Source organism: Natrix helvetica (genome assembly GCF_964273705.1).
Source record: "Natrix helvetica genome assembly, chromosome: 2".
In the NCBI taxonomy this organism is placed as follows: domain Eukaryota; kingdom Metazoa; phylum Chordata; class Lepidosauria; order Squamata; family Natricidae; genus Natrix; species Natrix helvetica.
Window position 1 is genome coordinate 259,556,384 of NC_138552.1, and position 15,107 is coordinate 259,571,490.

The window sequence follows — 15,107 nt, forward strand, 5'->3', positions numbered from 1 at the left end:
TCTGTTGTAAACACTGTCAGGGAGAACCCATGGTTACTGGAGAAGTAATGTCATGCTACATCTGCTCAAGTTCAAAACATCTTTGCAAGGCAACCATGTGAGTAATTTATATTTATCAATGTAACTCTAAGAATCTTTCTTGTAAACAAAGTCACTTACAATGACGTTCAAGATTTATACAAAATATTAATTTCTCCAGCATACCCTAGTAATCTTTTTTTTACCATTAAAAAGAGCACAGTGGACTAGAAACTAACCAAGGCAACAAAGAAATCCCCTCTTGTGTACACACCCTTGTTATTATGATGGCATGGTATAAGTTGCTTTTAAATTATTTGATTTATTCGAAATGTATAGATAGTCCTTGACCTATGACTGTAATGAGCGCTCCCATTACAGTTGCATGTTGCGACGGCTGTTAAATGAGATTTCCTCGCTTAAAAACCCACACCTGCAGATGTGGTCATTAAGAATTGAGTGTCTCAAGGTCTTCCCCTGAGATATCCCGTACTCCACTTCCTGCCACTTGGGGTTCCCACAGCCCTTGGGCCTGCTTTCCACCCACCCATCCCAATATCAGGTCCTCTTCCCCTTCCCAGCAGCTCACCACAGGACTTGGGACTCCTCACCACCACCACCTGTCACCCATGGCATCTCCACCTTTTGAAGATCTCCAGAGCTCAAGACCACACATTGGAGAAGGAGATCACACCACTCCATCCTTCAATGTTCTGGGCCATGCGGCCATGTCATGAAAGCTGCACTCAAATGGCGGCCACTTTTATGATAGGGCCATACAGTCCGGAGACGGAGCAATCCACCCTGATTTCTTAACACAGTCTTTGCAGTACTAAGGCTTTTTTTTGTAGTCCAGGAATGGAATGGCCTTCCTTCCTTACACGTCACGAGGTCCAGAACTCAGGAGATCTTCAAAAGGTAAGTGTGCGATAGGTGATGGGAGGGGGATGAGGACCAAGCCCTGCAAGGACCCAATAGGGGGTTAGGTGGAAACAGGACCAGGGTCTGCAGGGATCTGGCGGGGTAGGATGGTGGGGGAAGATAGGGGGAGATGCTACAACTTTCCAGCGGTCAGTTGTAAGGGCAAATAACATGAAGGTGCTGCAGCGGCCGTAACTTTGAAATAGGATCTAAAGTATCTTTTGAGGCGGTCTGTTGTAACTTATGGGAAGCTGTCAAGAAATATTGAAAATGATCATTTAACAGTAATCATTAAACAGCAGCAGCAAAGCAGCAAGAAATTTCCCAAACTTTGTTCCATGAGGCAATGGGTTCAACGTTATGTAAGCTAGCCTAGTTGACCAAGTTTTGCCGTATGATGCAGCATTTTGCCTAACTGAAGATTACAAATAGATACAAGATTTTTAATAATACAGTATATTGATCCCTTAAAGGAACACGGTGGCTCAATGGCTAAGACGCTGAGCTTGTCGATCAGAAGGTCACCAGTTCAGCGGTTTGAATCACTAGCGCTGCATAACGGAGTGAGCTCCCGTTACTTGTCCCAGCTTCTGCCAACCTAGCAGTTTGAAAGCACATAAAAAATGCAAGTACAAAAATAGGGACCACTTTGGTGGGAAGGTAACAGAGCTGCATGTGCTTTCGTAGTCATGCTAACCATATGACTACGGAGATGTCTTTGGACAGCGCTGGCTCTTCAGCTTAGAAACGGAGAAGAGCACCGCTCTTAGAGCCGGAAACAACTACCACGTATGTGCGGGGGAACCTTTACCTTATATAGATCCCTTAGGTTTTAGGATTTCCTTAACATTTTTTAAGTTTCATATTTCTAGGCTTTCGGCAGGAAGATTCAAAGCATCTTTCTTTATTCTTAAACCTGGACAGAGGCCTTTGGTATAAGGGCTAAAATCATTTCATCTGGACAGATTAAGAAGAATAGCCTAGTTAAAGACATCAGTTTTACATTTTTGAATGCACAACCTAAGTTTTATAGAGAAATTCAGTCTTTTATCCATACCTGTATTTTCTGTTGCTTGAAAAATATCACTGTAGCACTATAATAAACAGAACTCAGAGTGGCAATCTATTACATGCAATCTATCTAATATTTATGCCCAAATGTATAGTGGGACTGTTTATACAGCCCATAGAATAATTAACAAATAATGGAATAATGTTAATTTTCTTCAAAAGTATCAGGTAACTACTATAACTCATCTCTTCTACTGCCAATAGGAAGGATGCATAACAGTCAGTCATTTTATCATTCTCAATTATCATAAAGATAATTACGTTTTTAATTTGAAGAACTGTGTACTAGAAAGTGCAATAAACTATTAATTTACTTAATACTGTAAGCTAACAAACTTTTTTCTTCTAAAGTCCAAATGAGGCTTACCAGCATTGAAAGATGACACTTAACAAACGTTAGGCCACCCAAGTACCAGTAGTTGCTCATGCTGAAGTGATGGCAATTTATTCCCATGAAAAAGTTTCAGCACCTGCCCCAGTCAAAAGGTCACTGCAAGAGCCAACTTGCAACCTTACAACTACTTAGATTAGAACCTCTCCCCTGGTTGATCATGTCACTTACATAAATTCCACCAAACAAAGCTCTGAAGATGCTGGAGTAATGCAGACAAAAGGATATGAAGCATAGAAGTAAGCTCACTACTTAAAGACATTAGCACAATGTTATTCCTTAATACAAGCTCTATAATATCAGTGTCATACAATTTTGTTCTAATTAAAAACAGACTGTCAAATGTTCAACGAATTACATTTTTTGTTCAGTTTAGGGAAATAAAGCTTTATAATCAAAATGTGGCAGAATCCATTAATGTTATTTTAAGTTATAAATTTCCAGTAGGAACCAAAAGCTAAACAGAGCTTCTGGAAAGAGAGGATCAAGCATCCTCTGAGCCATCTTCAGCAGAAAGTTACTGTTTCCAGCCATGACCACTCACACTTTTTATTTGCTCAGATCAGCTGCTTTTATAAGTATTTAACTACAATTCCCAAGATGTCTGTGAAGTACTTTTTTTAATAGAATGGATTATAAGTACTTATTTTTTACAAAAATAAAGCATCTCAAGCTCTACAGGATAAGGGTTATAGATATATAGATCTGGCAAAACATCGACAAAGGTGGAGTGGTTCAGTTGTACAATCTTCCCATATGTAGCAGCCCAATCTCTACTGCCCTTTTATTTAAAAACATTAATAATAAAGACATCCATACACTTTATCTTTTACATACACACATAAACACACACACACACAGAGAGAGGCAGAGGGACATACACATGTGTGTGCGCGCACGCACACATTTTTTTCTAGGAGTAAAGGCTCATGCCTACCAAAATAAGGAGTACATCAGTTACTTAGTCTTAAATCCAAAATCTAGTCCAATAGAAATTCAAACTGTTCTCAAGAAACGATACTCATGACCTTTTGTTAGTTTATTACTTTTAAGAGAGTATTAATTCTTCAATAGACAGGTTCCTAAATTCTTGTTTCCCCTTCTCTTTTGTTCACTGTGACTGGAAGACCCGCTAATGGTGTGTAGGGGGGGGGGGGGAGATGAAAGAAAATACTGGTTTGATGCAGACATCCAAATTCAGAGGGGTAGGAAGTATTGGTTGAAGGGTTAAGGTGGGCTTCTAGTCAGGGTGGTCTTTGGGTGGGTTGATTCGAGTATTGGCCCCGAGCCTTAGTCAAAGAAGGAGTCGAGGCAATACCACACTCCGAATCAAAAGAGAAGGGAAAGGTTCCCCCCTTCTATGATCACCCGTCTTTCTCTACCCAAATTTGCAGCCCGTTCCACCCCATCTCCGGCCAAGCTCACGTGGAAAGCTTTCTTGTCCAAAAGAGGCCGCCGGGCCAAAGCTCCTGAAGCTGAACAGCGCGGCTGAGGTTCAGTTTGATCTGGGCAAGGAGGTAGCTGGCCTCGGCTTCTAGCTTGTCGCCGTAGGGTAGCAGCTTATTGTACACCAGTTCCTTCTGTACGGCTGGAGGCGGTAGCGGTGGCGGTAAGGGAGGCGGCGGCTCGGCACCGACGCCGGCCTTAGCCATGGCCGCCTCCTTCCTGTCCCGTTGGATAACCGCCTGTCTCCCGCCGCCCCGAAGACTCGGCTTGTTGCCGCTGCGGCTTCTTTGCGTCGCCCGCCGGATCGGCCCCGGCTGTTGGCTAGCCCCGGCTACCGAACCCGACTGCCTCGAGCGTCTGTCACACAGCGGCTCCTGGTGACGAAGCAACAGAGCGAACGAACCAAGTGGCGCCGCCGACCTTGTCGCCGTCTCCCGCGGCTGCCGCCCAACACTGCTGGCAGAGCAGGCGGGCGACGCGGAGGTCACTTCCGCTGCGAGGGAGGGGGAGGAGACGAGGATGAGCTCTCTGGAAGGAGAACCGCGAGACTGAGGAGCCGCGAGGCCGAAGAGAGAGAGGAGAGAGAGCGGGGGGGGGGGGAAGGTGGCGAGGGCGCGAAGCCAAAGCGGCCGGCCGGCCTCCCAGTCCTGAAGGCGGTCGGCGGCGCGGTCCCTCCCCCGTACGCTCTCGGAGGAGGCAGCAGCTCTCGAGCTCCCCCCCCCCCCCCCCCGCCGCCGCTCCAACGGACATAGCGGTCCTGGCGCATCCTTAGCGGCTGCCTGGATGATTTGGATGAAAACGCGTCTCACCGTTGGAAATGAGCCTGGCCAAACTACAGTAATAGGGAGGTGGGGGGGGGACACCTGGCTCCTAAGGAGATCGTAGGTATGATTCGCGGAGGGAGAGGCGAAAGAAAATTAGCCGCCTGGGGTAGGGTGACGCTTTTAAAAGGCAGCCAGCCAAATTTCCTTCGCGTGGAGCAGGTAAACGAAGGCATCCCGAGGGCAGGAGGAGGAAAGAGAAAGGAGGTGGATTGAATCGGTAGGAGGGTGAATGCCGATGAGGGAGAACTGAGAAGCTTCCCAGGGTCGGGGTGGTGTTTATTGCGGGGAAAAATAAATAAAGCTTGAGAGAAGCAGGAGATAAAGAGAGGATGGAAGGCAAAGGACAGAAAAATGGTTGTAATAAAATGTTGAATAGAGGAAACGGACTTATTTTGTGAAGAGAGATGAGAAGGGAACCTAGGATTTGTGGTTCAGAGAAGTTGGATTAGGGATAATGAAGAAAAAGTGTGCAGGTAGTCCTTGACTTACCACAGTTCGTTTAGTGAGTTACAACAGCACTGAAAAATGTGATTTATGACCATTTTTCAAAGTTGAGACCTTTGCAGCATCCCCATAATCATGTGATCAAAATTCAGATGCTTGGCAACTGGTTCATATTTATGACAATTGCTATGTTCCAAGTCATATGAGGTGACTTTTGCGACCTTCTGACAAAGTCAGTGGGGAAGCCAGATTCACTTAATAACCGTGTTACTAATTTATCAGCTGCAGTGATTCACTTATGTGTGGCAAGAAAGTTTATAAAATGGGGCAAAACTCACTTAACAAATGTCTCACTTAACAATGGTAATTTTCAACTTGTGGTCATAAGTCGAGGACTACATGTACTGTAATTTGTAAAGATTTGAAAGGAGAAAAGTATTTTGAAGTGGGTAGGGGCACTGTCACTAGGTAGCACCAGCCTGCAATTCTATGAGTCATCTGCTTCTTTCCCCAAGATCCTGGGCCTGTCCTCTGCAGCTGCAATGCAAACCCACGAAAAGGCACATTAGGCTTGAAGAGCGGCAGGCAGATCCTGTGTACTTTGAAATACCTTCTCCCCTTGAATTAAAGTGCTGCATAACTTTAATATGTTGTAGGGTGGGGAACCTTCATGAGTATGCAATATGATTCACACATTGCCCAATCCATATATGATTTGATGTTTGCTTAATGTGTTCTATGAATGTAGCAAATTTAAGTTTGAAAAACTGTTTAAGCAGGATATCATTTTAGAAGTCATCAACCTTTTTAACACTAAACCATGATTTGTTGAATAAGACACTGTTAGTCATATTCAGGCCATGCATGAGTTAGTATTAAGCTAAGCCAACCTATACATCAATCTGAACATGAAATACAAATGTTTTTTCTTTCGCTTCCATTGAATCCAACTGATTTATAAAAGATGCTATCTTACTAGTTGGGTTATTACTGGATACCAGTCACCTGATTAGGTGCCATCAAATTTGTGTTCATTGTTAGCGACTGCATAGATCACAGGTGTCAAATTTGCAGTGTCACATTGCCATCACATAACATTTTGCAACATTTTCCGCTTCGTAAATCTGGGGTAAGCGTGGCCTCCACATGATGCATCCAGACTGCGGGCTGCCAGTTTGACACCCGTGGCATAGATATATTGCCTCAGGATGATCTGTCCCCATCTTGTTCCTTCTGATCTCAAGAAAACTGATAAAAATAAAACAATGGTGGTACATTATTGTGGTGGTTTGATCACAGATTCATTCTTATAATGGTAAATCCTATTGTTTTCAAATGTTTTTATTTACTTGTAGAAAAATTAAGGCAAACTTTAAACTGTATGAATTAATAAATGGTCAATATGTTGCATATGCTACAAAATGTATAGACAATAAAAAGTCTAATTCATTGGGACAAAAGAGGAAGATCTAGTTTGACCACTCTCCTTCCTGCATTACTTTTGTTCTACAGCTGGCTGTTTTCCATCCCGAGAGATAGAACTACAGTAACTAATATCAGTAATTTGTGTGACTATTGAAAAAGAATGCACATTAAATCACTGATTTAAAAATGGACTGAGAATAAATTACATTTCTTCTCTCCTAGAAAAAAGATCTGCTTTCCCCCCTTACCACAGAACAAAAAAGATCAATAGCAGCACTTTTTTATCTCCCTTCCAAAAAGTAGCCTTATTATTACCATTGACATGTGTTGAAGGAAGAAAAATCTAGTCTCTGATAATATTTGCATGACACAATGATAGTATTATAGACATGTTACTATCATATTTTTATCATGTTTATTAAAATACATTTTGGTCATCTCAAGGCATCAAATATACCTAATACATTGCCTCCAATTTTCTCCACAACCACCTGTGAGGTGGGTTTTGCTGAAGGTGAGTGGCCCAAAGTCATCCAACCAAATGCTTTATGATTCAGTATATAATTGGGACTTTAAAATATTTATTTAAAACTGTATATGGCTGCCTTATATGCAATCATCCTAGGTAACCCACAAAAGATCAGCAATAATCATGTTACCCATACAAGAAACATGCTTCCCACTATAGCACCATAACATCCATCTGTTCTAAATATATAGACCACAAGATGATGTTCCCCCATTTCAATTTTTTTTAAAAATCATTGCAGAGAGACTGGAGCAGATTTTCAAAATTATTGTTCCAGAAATCAGGAGATTGTAAAAAAAATTCCTCATACAATCTGAATTACATTTTAAACCCTGAAATGCTCCCAATTATATTGAGCTTGTAATTGAGTAATAATAGCTATAATGCAGAGAGGGAAACTGTCAGGCATGCCTCCTTCAATATCCAAGAAAGAAAAACCTCAACTCCATTTGAATAGAGATAAAGTACTTTTACTAGATATGAAGTGAAAGCAGCAAAAAGGAAAGCAAGATCTGAGCCAGAAAGGTGGGAACATGTACATATCAAATGTTTACCCAGCACCCTCCCCCCAATTCCCCAACCCAGTGTCCAATCTGCAATCCCTAAGGTATCATGTGGGGTGCATCTTCAAACAGTCTCATCAAGTTGGTATGCAAGACGGTTGGCCTTGACCAAGTCCAAACATCAGCCACCAGCATGCGCAGAAGATGGTGAGAACAAGACTCCTCCAGTACAATATAATTCCCTTCCCCAATACCATGCCCCCATCCTCCCTGTTTCTATAGCAGCCAATAGTAAGCAAGCGTAGCAGAGGCTGACAGAAACATGCAAATTCTTTCCTACATCTGTTACCTATTCTTCCAGTAATACTGTCAGGGTTCCAAGTAACATCCCCAACCAAAGAAGACTCCGAGGCTTGAGTTTCCTCAAAAAGTTCCATTTTATTAGAGATGTCATATTGGCACATCTGCGAAACCTGAATCTGAAAGTTTCCAGGTTTTCCCCACCCAAATGAAAGTTCAAGTCCCTGCCCAGTCCCTGCCCAGCACCCACATGTCAATCACATGATCCAATCAGACACAGTCAAAACTGGAGATGCCAGTCACACCATCGTAGCTGCAGGGCACTCCATATAATGTGGCAGGCCTGAAGGCCCAATGTAAAAGATGGCTTCCAGGTCTGCCAAATACCTTAAGCCTCTTTTTCCTTGCTTTAATTTTCCTGGACACTCCGTTTCCCCCAAAATTCCAAACTTTAATCTGAGACTCTAAGAATCGTATTTTCCTCTTTCCTCAACCCAGGAATGGCTGCCTTAGCTTTAAACTTTCTGACTCCCCCCACCCCAAATAGGAGGAGAGGCTGGGATATCTTTCCCTTGAAAATATAGGATTTTATGTCTGCAACAGTCTTAAATGTTAAGGTGATCAGATGGGAAGGTATATAGGCAATCTTTGATTTATGACCACAATTGAGCCCAAAATTTCTGTTGAGACATTTGTTAAGTGAGTTTTCCCCCATTTTACGACATTTCTTGCCACAGTTCTTAAGTGAATCTCTGTAGCTGATAAATTAGTAATCTGGTGGTTAAGTGAATCTGGTTTTCCCATTGACTTTGCCAGAAGGTCACAAAAGGTGATCACATAATCTTGGGATGAAGCAATGGTCATAAGTATGAACCAGTTGCCAAGCATCTATTTTGATCACATGATAATGGGGATGCTACAAAGGTCGTAACTGAAAAATGGTCATAAGTCACTATTTTCAGTGCTGTTGTAACTTTGAACGATCACTAAATGAACTGTTGTAAATCAGGGACTACCTGTAGTGGCAATGTGTAATGCCCATTGTTATTCTGAGGAGTTCGTGGCATATTTTGATTACTACTTCACATTAAGACAAGTGTAGAAGTTCAGGGCTCATTCTGAGCTACCCTACTTGTTTTTCACTTCCACCTGCTAAACAAAGGGGAAAGGGGAATCTTGGTCCCAAGTTTTGATAAGAACTGTAGTGGTGGTGTTATTAGGGGGGAGCTTCTTGGGGCATTTCTGCAGACATTATTAAGGAGCTCCTGGCACTTTATAAGAGATCTGGGTATTATCTTACTTGATATGTACGCTTTTTATGTTATGCTTTTAATTCTTAGCTTGAGCTAATAATAAAGCTTAAAATCCCCTTATTTTCTGGAGTTTTCATTCCCTCTGGATCCATAAGAACCAATTGCCTGGGCACCGGATCACTGCCTTGACATTTGGCAAAACAAAAGGGCAGCCTTGCAGCCTGCTATTTGCAATGCAGTGTTTTCAGATAAGACTTTTTTCTAATGTTGTGGATAACCAAGAGAGCTTTAGGGATTAGATTGAATTAAAACACATAAGCCCCACATTGTGTTTTCCATATTATGATTGATTTGATTCCTTAAGTACTATATTGATATGTGCTGATACTCAAGCATAGTTCCAGTTTGCTTAATTTATAGTCTGGATTAAGCATCTGTCTGACAATAGCACCAGAGTTGCAGATGTGGGTCATTCTCAATTCAAAATGATGGATTAAATGTGTGGTAGGCTTAACAGACCTTTTTAACTTGGAATTCAGTTTTAAAAGACAGAAAAATGCTGCTCTGTTTTGAAAATTCATTGTCAAAGGTGGGGGGATTAAGTCACAAAAATTGGCTTGAAAGCCGTACATAGGCCCAACAGTGATAATCCATAAGTGATAGTTTACAATATCTGACTTTGTATAACATGCTGTTTATTCCAAAATTACTGTAAATCACATTACAGTTTAGCACAATATATGTACATTGCCTTAGTCCAATTTATAGCCTATAGAAATCTATGACCTAATCTGTCATATTGATTTCAGTACTTTCTAAGTATAATTACATTTGAATCCACTATAACTAAATTGGATGAATTTATTTGTTTTGAAAGATATCTGGCTGAAACACCAACTCAGTTCATCATAATATGTGTTGATAATAATGATAGATGGTTATCTCCAACTATCTTTTAAATATTATTAACTGATATTCTCCTCCAAAACCACCTAGATCAGGCAACATCTGCAACCTAATATAAAAGTAAAATAACAGTAACAAACAAATTCAAATTCCTGGTTTAGTTCTACTTACAAAAGTGTTTTTTCATAACATGAATGGCTGTTATTCGAAACAAAAAACAGTTTGGATGATAAGTAAAATACAAAAAAATAAAACTTTCAGTATTTTCACAGACAGCATTTATACACAATCCTGTAAAACTGGGTGGATAAAAATTGATGATGATTGAAGTTGTGCTACAACTTCATCAGGAGAGCCACAAGTTCCCAAGTATCTACTTGAGTACCCATCACTAACATATATTGTTTAGCCACATCAGGTGCTATACTTGCCCAGGTGGAATTCAATATATGCATATGATCAGAATACCAGAAAGGGTGGAAATCCTGACATTATTCAGAGACTATAAGGATTAAGACTGGGAAGAACATATGAAGTGGAATCCCAGCAAAGCCAAATTATTTTTGCCCAAAAAACATCTCAGTATCAATCAGAATAGAGCTAGAAGGGACCTTGGAGGTCTTCTAACCCAACCCCCTGTTCAAGCAGGAAACCCTATACCAGTGTTGGCTAACCTTTTTGTCATTGTGTGCCAAATGCAATGTGCAAGCATCCCCACCCCCTGTGCATGCATGCACACCGCCCCATGTGCTACCTGCCCCCATGTCATTGTTTGTGCCCTGTGCATGAGCCCCCCCCCCATGCATGCCCCCACACCCCCTGTTTTGGGCCTGGAAGGCCTCCTGCACCAATTTGGTAGCCAAAACAGGGCGCCGGGGTGCTGCATGAGCCCCAAAATGCAATGCGAGTGCATCCCCAGTGCATGCGCACCCCCCCCACGCATGCAGAGCAGACCAGCTGGCCACACACATGCACAGTAGAGCTGGTCTGTGTGCCCGCAGAGAGTGCTCTGTGTGCCACCTGTGGCACATGTACCATGGGTTCTCCCTCACGACCCTATACCATTTCAGACAAGTGACTGTCCAGCTCTTCTTAAAAACTTCCAGTGTTGAAGCACTCACAACTTTTTCTCTTTCTCTCTGTCTAGTGGTTACTCTAGATCAGGGGTGTCAAACCCGTGTTGTCATGGCAGCATCATGTGACGGATTGTCTTTTTCCCTTCGCTAAAATGGGCATGGCCAGCACGTGATGTATTCAGCCCACGGGCTGTGAGTTTGACAGCCCTGCTCTAGATGGAGTAACACTTAAAAAATAGATCTGTGGGTTGGAGCCCTTCTAGACTTAAAGCAACCATTGGATAGACATGCAAAGCATGTTGCTTTAGAGATCTTTGTCCAGATCTTTGGTTGGTAGGCCATTTATAGTCTTTTTGGGGAAGGAGGTTCTGGTTACAATGTCCCACACTTTTATTACCTCCTGATTAGATTACTAAAGAGCATGTTGCATACATCCTTTGAAGTCTACACAGAAACCGCAGTTGGTATAAAATGTAACAGCCCAGGTGCTTGTATATAAAAGTCACTTCTTACATATACCACAAATGTTGCAGATGCTGCATTTGTTGCTGAACAATTCAGAGTGATGATTTTCAACTTCAAAGTTTGGAATAGGAAAACTAAGAGGAGTTTTCACAATGACTAAAGTGGCTATTTCAACAGTCTATCATTGATGTGAGCCCTGCATTTTTCTTTCTAAAAAAGGAAATAATTGAAATTTTTTACTCCTTTCTAACATGTTTCTTTAATTGAGCCAGAAAGACAATACTTTTATAATAAACACTTATAGGCTATGAATCAGAGCTAAAATCCATCTGTTCAGTTTTTGCAACATTTTAGTTGTCATTGAACATGAAAAAGGCACAGTGGGTTCCTGACTCACATAATGGGTACTTTAATATCTTGAGTCTAAAATTCTATTTGCACAGCTTGTAACACTAACTTTTCCTTTCTTGTTAAGTGGGAGTATACTGACTGAGAGTATTCAAAACAGCACCATTACCACCTGTCATTTCCTGGTACTCAGCTGGAGAACAAATGAAGAGATCCAAAATTTAAAACTGAAAGAAATGCATTTGCTCCATTGAAGAGAATTGTCACTGCTGTGGTTATCAACTCAGCAAACTGCTGACGCACTTTTGCACCCGACAGCCTTCTGTTTTAAGTCAACTAACACCAGCATCATGTTTTTAAGTATGGGCAATTAGGGTTTTTTGCCTTGAGACTAATCAAGGTTAAATAAAAGTGTCTTGAGAGAACACTAAACTGTAACATCATTTGGTGGTTTTTAATTTATTGTATGGTGGTTATTATATTATTTATGGTATAAGAATTAAGTTGAGCCAGCTGTTATGTTTGGCATGGTTTGATTTGATTTAAATTTAGTTGCACATTAGATATCTATAATACTAAATTCCAGATTCATAGAAGAAATGGAGAGAAGCAAATATGCTGTTTGGCGGAATATCTCTACAATGACAATTAGAAATTAGACTGGCATATTTTCATCACTTGAGATGAGCTTATATAAGTATAATCTTTATTGTCATTGTACTTAAATACTTATAATAACTTCTGTCCAATGAGATGTGGCCTAATATGTAACTGGATAATAAGGATTAAAACACAAATGTAGATTGTTTTCCTGGTTAGACTGGTCTATCAGGGCAACCTGGTATACCTAAATATGGGAAGAGCATACTGTTTTTGCCTTTCAGTCCCAATCCAGGAGCCCTCGCAGGCAGTCTCTTTCGCAAAAACCTTTATTTCTTTGTCAGTAAATATAAATTCAGCACAAATGTACCGTAGATTGTTGAAAAAGATAAAAGAAATTAGTATACTAATAAAGGTGTTATAAGTTGGTGAAAGACTATCTGCATTAAAAATATGTCTATGCGTTGGCAGTTTTAGAAAAACATTTTGGAGGAATTTTCCTTCATTTCTGTAAGTTAGATATAGTATATGCTCTTTAAATGTTTGACTCATTGTCCAATGAAAGTGACTATCTTAAATGAAAACTGATTGTGATGTGAATCTATCCAGAAAAATTGAACTGAAAAGTCTGCTTGGGGAAGAAAAAGCTCCTCAAAATCCTGAATTGTTAATGACAGCTTCTTTTGCTATCAGAAACAGTTGGTTGTTACTGAAAATGCATTAAACCGATTCACGCTTCTGGTTGATGTAATTGATGGCAAACCATCACCTTCAAATTTCAAGTCAAGGGCAACCCACACACTTCCCTGTTGCTTAAATTCTTTCATGTGGCCCTGGGCAGCCACATGGTTGCCATTATTGGATGAAAAGGGCAAGAATTAATTCCCCTGTTGCCTAGGAAACAACAGTGAATACAAAGTGTCAATTGAAGTGATTTTAAATAATGTAAGTCCTGCTTAGTCTGTGGCAATCTAATCTGCAGCACAGCTTTTATACTTTTCCCCTTAATTTTACCTCTTTTCTTAGTCAAGAAAAAAACTTTTCCAAAAACGAGAGTTAAAGTCAAGAAGGGACATTATGTCTACTTATTTTTAAACCCTTTTATTTCAGTTAGATGCATTTGAAATTTTAAATGCATGGTTTTAAAATATTTTAAAGTTTTAAAATAATAATTGTTCTAATGAAAGATTGTTCATAATTAATAATAATAAATTAATAATTAATTAATAATTAAACCCTGACACCCAGATTCTAGAGTGATTTTGCCCCCCTTTATATATATATCTTGTACTTTGTGGGAAAGGGGGGGGGAGAAAGCCTATTCTTTTGTTTGTATTTTTTAGTTATTTTAACATGTATATTGCCCAGAATTGTAACGGAGTCAGGCAGCTTTATAAGTTTAATAAATAAGGCTAAACCAAGCAGAAAGAATTGAGAGGTGAAAGGGAATAGACATTACAGAACAGAATCAAATTTTAGAAAAATGCTATTTGTCGTGAGAAAAGGTAAGACGAGAGATAGAATACCTTGTTTCTATATGTAGCTATCTTCTGTAGTAAGCCAGTAAAGATGATTTGGTATCTTCTAGGTAAAACATTCAGTCTTTGATCTAGTTCTGATCATGAAAAGAAAGTTATCTAAATTTAGTCTGTTCAAGACTGTGTGTAAGCTTGGCCTGGGGAAAAAGAGGCTTGCTGGTTCTAGTATGTTTTGATGTGTGATGCTCCTGAGCGCTTCAGTACAATATATGTACATCTGAGTAATATTATATAGCTTTTGCTGAAAACTGCCTAACACGGAACTCTCATCGACTAGAGAAATAGAGCAGCATATGGCAAAGCAATAAAATAGCTACAAAATCCTTATTGTTAGAAATTAGATCAACATCTAGAATTTTAACTGCCTATCAAAACCTTTCCTACCACAATGCTTCCTATTGACACCTGCCTGAACACAGTATTTCAAATGCCAATCCTGCTAATGGTGATTTATTTCAGTTATTATATGGTAGTGCTGTAGAATATTATTGAAAGTAATTGCCTTCCATCACTGCTTGCTGCTCCTTAATTGCTTCCTCTTTAGCCCCACCACTTTTAAAAATACATAGCAAACCTCCATCCAGAAATTGAATAGAACAAGGTGTGGATAAGATCTGTTAGTATACAGTACATCTCTGAGCATTTTCTCACACCTCGTCTGTGTGGGCCAGGATGCTTCCTTAGGGTATTATTTTCTACTCAGAAAGATAGAAGAGAGCCTAGCCCTGTATTTTATTGAAGAAGAAACTGATATTGACTGGATATCTAGTAAAGTTTGCAAAGCACTATCCTCTAAGCCCCTTTGAGACACCAGTATGCCTAAAATACTCTTTGCATGGTATTTATTTGTTCTGCTTTGCTTCTAATTTTATCTAAGACCTTCTGTTTCTTCTCAATGTAACACTTTGTCCTCTTTGAAATATTATCTAGATGTTAACCGGGAATATTGTCTGATGTAAAGAAATATAAGTTATAATTATCTGTTAATTTTTCAATCTTTATTAATTTGCATATACAAACATATGTTTAGAATTTTAAAAATTGCATAT

General features: G+C 40.1%; 1 protein-coding gene across 1 annotated transcript in view; it reads right to left on the bottom strand.

Moving 5' to 3' along the window:
* PSME4 (proteasome activator subunit 4) overlaps window positions 1-4,249 on the bottom strand; it is an 87,780-nt gene extending 83,531 nt beyond the window's left edge. Inside the window, exon 1 of the mRNA XM_081942789.1 lies at window positions 3,827-4,249. Within this exon, the coding sequence (XP_081798915.1) occupies window positions 3,827-4,053 (227 nt within the window). The 5' untranslated portion in view covers window positions 4,054-4,249. The remainder of the gene's footprint in view (window positions 1-3,826) is intronic.
* Window positions 4,250-15,107: the final 10,858 nt, after the last annotated feature.